At 51.5% G+C, this 6882-nt stretch overlaps 1 protein-coding gene across 1 annotated transcript; it reads right to left on the minus strand.

Annotated features, from left to right (window-relative positions):
• Positions 1–4001: 4001 nt before the first annotated feature.
• On the minus strand, positions 4002–5688 carry TUNAR (TCL1 upstream neural differentiation-associated RNA). Its single transcript, XM_054566953.1, has one exon. It carries the CDS (start codon positions 5653–5655, stop codon positions 5509–5511), a length of 147 nt encoding a protein of 48 aa, XP_054422928.1. The 5' UTR covers positions 5656–5688; the 3' UTR covers positions 4002–5508.
• Positions 5689–6882: the final 1194 nt, after the last annotated feature.

Consider the following 6882-nt stretch of genomic DNA (forward strand, 5'->3'; position numbering starts at 1 on the left):
AGCCTTTCTTCTGCATCAAGTACACGCAGTTCTGTGTAACTTGTTTACAAACAACAGAAAATATTCACAGTCTGTTCCTTCCATCTGCTTCCCATGGGAGGGAAGGATCATCACACAGTGATGTCAGAGGGTCCTCCAGCCCTTGGGGGGACCCTCCTGGAGTGTCCCACAACAGAAGTCCAGCCTTCAGGAAGGCGGTGACCACAGGGCCTTCTAGGGGAGCTCCCTCGGGAGATGAATCAGGAATCTAGCCTCTGGGACTTTCCAATGTGAGGCATTATCAGAGCCAGTCGGGCTCCTGATGTAGCTTTTAGGAAAGCACTTCAATGGACAATGAAATTGTTTCCATGTACGAGTAACGACACCAGGGGACGGGTCAGCTTCCTGACGTTGCGCAGGCAGTTGGCGGGACAAGGGAGCCCTACGACTAAGCGTGGGTGGTGGGGACGCTCAGAGGAGAGCGAGCGGAGGCCCTGGTGCTCAGAGGAGAAGAAGGGGAAGAAAGGAGGGAGGGAGGGAAATGGGGGGGGGAGGCAGACGGACCACAGGATGTCCTCTGATCTTGCCCTCCACGGGTAGCCCGCCTGTCCCCTCAGGCGTTCTGCTGGGAGCTGCGCCTGCCTTGCTCATGTGACGTTCCTAATGACCTGGACCCAGATGTTACTATTGGGTTTTTACGGATGAGGAAACCCAGGTGAAAGAGATGAGTGACCTGTACAAGGCCATCACAGCCACCAGAGTCCCGGGGTCTCGGAATCAGGCTCCAGCTGGGTCAACCTCTCCAAATCCACCGGGCCGTCCCGTCACAGCTACTGCCCGGGGACCTGGGGAGAGGCCTGGGAGGGTGCATTTTAAATAAGCATCCAGGGGGTGCCCACCGCCAGTGTGGGGTGGGGGCCAGTGGGCGAACTAGATACTGTCCTCCAAGCTTATTGTAAGGGACACCACCTGAGAGGCCTCTAGAGGCCATGGGAAGCCAAGGGCACAGCCTGGGATGCTTTAAAGAGCAAGACCCAGCAGTTCTCAGCAAACGCTTACAATAACCTAAAGGTCCAACAGCGAGAGGTCAGGGACATGCGTGACACTACACAGCACCAAGTGCAGAATACCAAACGGCCACTACACGTGCTTGGCCGACAGTTTCGTGGATATGGAAGCCTATGCATGACTGTTAATGAGAAAACATCCATTCACGGCACGGATATTATGATGGCTATTATAATGTGTAAATTACAATATGCAGCCTGCAGTTTACGGGGAAATGACTGAATGTCCTGTCGAGGGGGGTGGCCATCTAGAATGTGAGGACAGAGACCTACAGTGTGCTCTACCTGAAGGCAACAGAATTCTTAAATTTTAAGGAAAATGATCCCACCAAAACAGATATAGGGGCCCCCTGGTCTATAACTTATATGCAAAAAATTAACAGTGGTTGCTTCTGGGTGGTGTTGGGGATTGTTTATTTTAATTTATATTATACACAGTGTGGTGATTGCTGGGAGGGGGGAGGGTGTATAAGGGGACTCAATGGTAATGGAAAACATACAATAAGGATTACATCCAAAAAATAAAAATTACATATTTTTTAAAAAATTGTAATTCTTTTTCCACTGTGACTATGCATTTGCGATTTATGAAAGGACAGAATGAAAGAGCGAGACTCAGTTGCTGCGTCAATGGGGACCCTTCTGTTCTTGGCCCAAAAAACCCCCAAAAACGAAAGGCCTCTGCCTGGCCCTCCCTGGGCAGAGGGCACCCCGAAGCTGTGCTCTTTGGGGCTGGAGCCCTGCACTCCTGAGGGGAAAGCAGGGGCTGAACTCCGGATTCTCTGAGAAGCCATTTGCTGTGCATAGACAGCACAGAGCCACACGGTGGGAGGGGCCGGGGGGCCAGCCCCAGTGACCCCACGCCCGTCAGGAACTCTCTATCGGCCTTCGTTTCCCAGGCGTCCCTGGAGACCTCACACTCCCCGTGAGCCTTGGGGACTGGATCTGGGCCTCTCCGTTGGCTTGCTGGTTAAAAAAAAATGAAAAAAAAATGAGGAAGAGGGTCTCTGATGGGTCCCCACAGCATCAGTGGGGCCCCAAGCTCCCCTCCGCGTCTGCAGGGCCTGCGCCCCTCACACTGCACTTGGAAGCCTTTGTGGCTCCCTGCCCCCTCCACTGAGCCTCGGACGCCATGGGCTCTCTATTTGGGGGCCTGCATGTCATTCTCGGGCTGCGAAGGCGAAGGCAGCAGCGCCGGGAAGCTGGGACCGACACCTCACTGTGTGACTTCACGGCCCTGGGGCCTTTGCTACGTCACCTCGCCTTCCGGGGTGCACTTTCTGCGTCAGTAAATAGAGGTAAAAATATCCGCCTGATGGGGCTGAGGCCCAGGTAGGGGTGGCCAGCCATCACAGGCGGAGGAAGCCCGGGGCGGTTCTTGGAGCTGGGGTGACCTGCCCTCCCCGTGGTCACGGGCCAGCTGCGCTGCGATCAGGAGAGGCCGGGAGGTGGGAAGCTGTGTGCTGCATGCGCTGCGAGACCGAGCTCACCCCATGGCTGCAGCGGGGCTGCCGCCCAGGCCGGGGCCATGCAAGGTCCTGACGGGCCCGTGGACCTACAGCCAAAGCTCGGATTCGGCTGGTGCCTAGCTCTGCAAACTTGGAAAAGTCAATTAGCCTTTGGGAGCCTTTCCCCTCATCTCGTAGAGTGGGGAGGATACCGGTCTCATGAGGTGGTTGCGAGGGTCCCCTAGGCTGCATGGGAAACGCTGGTACAGTGTACGGGCCTGGTTTCTTGTTCTGGTTGCTGCTGTTGCTGCCAAAGTGGGCTCAGCGCACCTAGACTCCCAGCACCCAGGGACCCTGGCAGCCCCTCCCTTCCCCATCCCCCAAGAGGCCTCTGGACCCTGAGTTTGCCCAGACCGTATTCTTGGGCTCTGCTAAATGAGAATGGATGCCGAAGGCTTTTGGGAGCCGCAGGACAGAGGGCTGACGCTTTGGTTGGCAGCCGCTGAATGGGCAGCTTTATTTCCAGCCTGTGGATACGGACAATCCAGAAGAACCATCGGGGAGCCGTTCAGAGGGTTTCAGAAGCAGTTTTTCCCCTCAATAAATTTCAAATTAGTATACTTGAAAAATCACTGGGGCTCTGCAGTCTAAATAAAAGTCTTGGTTTAACTGAGTCACATTCCGTTTTTTAAAAAATAAAATTGAAAAAACTGTGTAGGCAAAGGAACGAGACTGAAGTTTTAAAATACCAAGTGGTTAAAAGAAAAAAAAGGACACCGATACCTTTTTTTTCCATTGCACCTTTATTGTTTACTGTTCACTGTTCAGAATTTTCATACAGGCTTTCTAGAAGCACTCAGAACTTGTCAGATAGCCCCTCCCCCTAGCATTCCATTTCGTTTCTAACCAGCCGCCTCTGGTCTCTCCTCCTTGCTTGTGTGATATTCTGCCCGTGGCTAAGGGGTTCCCAGGGTTCTTTATTTTTATGGGGAAGGGGAGGGGAAGAGAGGCGTGTGGAGCTGGCCTTCAGCACAGCCATCGGGTGTGTGTCCTGCGACGTGGGCCCTTTCCTGTGATGGCCCCACGTCTCCACTTCCTCTCTTCCCAGGAGCCTCTAGGCCCTCAGGGGCCAAGGAATCAGGCCGACCAAGGTTTGAGTCCCGACTCACTACTTGGAGCCACGCGATCCCCACAAAGTTTCCTGACCTCTCTGAGGCCTCCTTTCTTCTCCTACGATGCGGGGACGGGACTTCCTCTCTCACAGGTCACTGTGAGAATTCAACGACTTGAGGGATATAAAGGGCCCGGCACACAGCCTGCCCTAAATGACACATCGACTTCCTTCCTTCTGGTGGGGAAGACACCTGATGAATGGCTGTCAGAGCCAGGTGCTCAGGGGCGTCTGCTTTATAAAAGAACCTAGTCCCTTGTAAGAGCCCAAGAAAGGAATCTCTAATGGTGGAATTTCAGATGCCACCTGTGCATAGGGACAGATCTGGTGGCAGAAATCTCTGGGTATCCCTCGAGTCCAACTAGACAGGTTGCTGCTGCTTTTGCCCACGGGCAAGGCTGGCGCTGGCAGAAGGCATTCTGACCCTTTCGTTAAGACCACGCTGCTGCAGCCAGGCAGGGGCCAGGAGAACGGGGTAAATTCATATGTATTTAACCATCCCTGCCAAAGAGAAAGTAACTTAATGTGGATGTAAACCAGGGGCTTTAAGAAGCACAGCAATCCCTTAGGGCGACTGCTATGTCCCTTCTCATGCCCTTGAAGAGTCACCTGTCCCAGGGGTGTCCTCACGGCCAAAGTGAGCTCTCGCAGCGGAAAGTCCATGTCACTTACACCCTGCCTACTCTGGAGGGGATCCCAGGTGCCTGGTAAAGGAAGGGACTGTGCACCTAACACTGAGCTTTTCCCCTCGTTCTGCCCATCTCCCACGGACGTGGTCATGAAAACCAAAGTCTGATCTACGCATGGTCACAAGAGTGAAATGAGAATGCCGTTAATAAGCTGACCGGCCAGCGCAGCTGCACTCTTCCTCAGCGGTAGTCTTCCACAATTTTCTAAGCTGACCTACCACTCAGCCTTTCTTCATGCATAATTCTCAGTAAGGATACAGTGCACCTAAGGCCCACATGCCCACGATCACTTTAAATCTCTCATAGAACAACAAGAAGCTGCTCCACGGACAATCTTACAACATGCACCAACCAAGACCAGGGCTGGTATTATGGGAAAATATCCTCCAGACCAGACAGAGAAAGACAGAGAAGGTAGAAGGTTCAAGATAAGAGAAATAGGACTAGAATGACTGCACAACAGAACATCTACGCTCTAGGGGGCAAAGCAGATAAAACGAAAGAAAGCTCGAGGATTCCAGGAGCGCCTCTCCAAATATTTGGTTCATGCTAAAAAATAGAGCACATTTATTAAAAATATATATTTATAAACCTTGATATGAACAGACACACACGTCAAGCCAATGAAAAAAAAAAGAAAAATAAGTCATCTCCCCTGTATCAAATAGACACTTTGGATGAATGGGATGTCTGTCCACTGTCCCTGTGATCTCAGCTACTCAACAGCTCATCGAGTGAAGAGGAAACGAATGTCCCGGGAGACACACCAACGAGCTGCATCCGTCCACCCTGCTCCTCTTTTTGAATTCGTGATTATCTGTCAGCGATCTGGGGTAATGAGTTTCTGTACCCATCTGCTCACCGACGGCATCGAAGGCTGGTCCTCCAAGCGTTCCTCTGGGCCCCCTGCCAAAGACGTTGAGTTCCTTGGTGTGTGAATGAGTTTTGTTGGATTCATTGTGCTTTAGTGTCTGCTCCTCGCAGCAGGATCGGTTTAGTTTTGTGACCTTTTATAAAGTTCGAAGGTGCATTTGATCCAGTGGTGTGTGTAGGTCAAGCCTGCTTGTTGGCGCAACGTCCGGTCATTGATTGGTTGACACACAGGACTCCTGTCTTCTGGCCATCCCGAGGCATCTAAGGAGCCTCTGGGCCAATCACAGAGTGGTGTATATGTATACAAATATGATGACGATCAGGTTCAGGATGGTCCCAATAATCCCCAGCATCGCCAAGACACTCTCTTCTTTACTCTCTTTCTCTTGGCCTCCTCTGTCTTCATCATTTCCACTCGTGATTACCATCTTGGTTGCAAATGTCTTTATCTTCCTCCCTAGGCTAACCTGTAATTAAAAAGAGGCAGCATAAAAATGATCGTTTATAAGCAGCCACTCCAGAGTCAGGCAGATCTGGCAGGGTGGTGTTTTCATGCCCAGGGAGGAGGTCACGGGTGGGAGGGAAAAACTACCCATGGATCCAATCTTGGGACACCTTGCTCCTGGTTGTGGAGAAACAGCAGAGCGTGGCTTATCAATTTCAAGGATGAACGATCCTGACTATGGCGTAAAAAGATTAGCCCAGGAATCGAGCCTGGGCACCACCCACTCTATTGAGCTTGTTTATGCCTTTTCCTTGAAGCGGAAATGGAGACAGCTGCATGGCAGTCAGACTAAAACCATGCGTGCTCTCCCACGGCAGCGGGGAGTTTACATGCAGCATGGACTGGCTTACACTCGAGCAATGTGCTGCCCTGCATGTGCACGAAGCGTGTAAGAAAGCATCACAGGGGCACCAGTCCTGACCATCGGCGGTAACACGGGGTAGGGCTGGATGGGACCCACACAAGGCCATTTATGGAGACCAGACAGGGCCATAAGGGCAGAGGAGAGCACCACAGATTGGCATATGTTGGTACAATCATTCTAGCAAGCTCCTTGGCAGTGCCTAGAAAAATGAAGCGCATGCTCTACAACTGGGCTGGGCACCTGCTCTCCTAGGCGTATATCCTAGAGAAAGCCCACACCGTGTACCTGGAGACATGGGCAGGAATGCTTCTACAAGCACTGTTTGTGATGGCAGAGGGCTGGAAGCTACCCAAGAGGAGGAGAGATAGACACGTGGTGGTCTGCACAACGAACACGCCCAACGATGGAATATAATGCAGCAGTGAAATGCATGGACTACTTAACTGGGAAGGAGCAGCCGCTGTGCTTCCAGCCTGAGGCCAGGATGCTACTATGACTGCTCTTGTCTATGTATGTCTGCCGGCAAACATACATATGCATTCCCCGCCTCCCCCAAGTTTTACAGGATTTTTTTTAACATACAGTGAAGTTGAAAAAGTTTTACAGTGAGAACCCATACACTCACCATCTAAATTCCACAATTAACATGCTAACTATATTTTTTTTCCTTATTAGATCTCTGTCTATCTTCTGTCTTGGGTGCATTTCAAAGTAAACTGCAAATATTATTACTCTTTCTTAAATACTGCAGCATGCACATATTAACTAGAGTTCTACACTGGTTTG

The sequence above is a fragment of the Pteronotus mesoamericanus genome, unplaced genomic scaffold (genome assembly GCF_021234165.1).
Source record: "Pteronotus mesoamericanus isolate MK-2021 breed Mesoamerican mustached bat unplaced genomic scaffold, CSHL_Meso_final contig_182, whole genome shotgun sequence".
In the NCBI taxonomy this organism is placed as follows: Eukaryota; Metazoa; Chordata; class Mammalia; order Chiroptera; family Mormoopidae; genus Pteronotus; species Pteronotus mesoamericanus.

Bases quoted from the DNA above. Each gene is read 5' to 3' on its own strand.
- TUNAR (XM_054566953.1), bottom strand. From the start codon at position 5,655: ATGGTAATCACGAGTGGAAATGATGAAGACAGAGGAGGCCAAGAGAAA.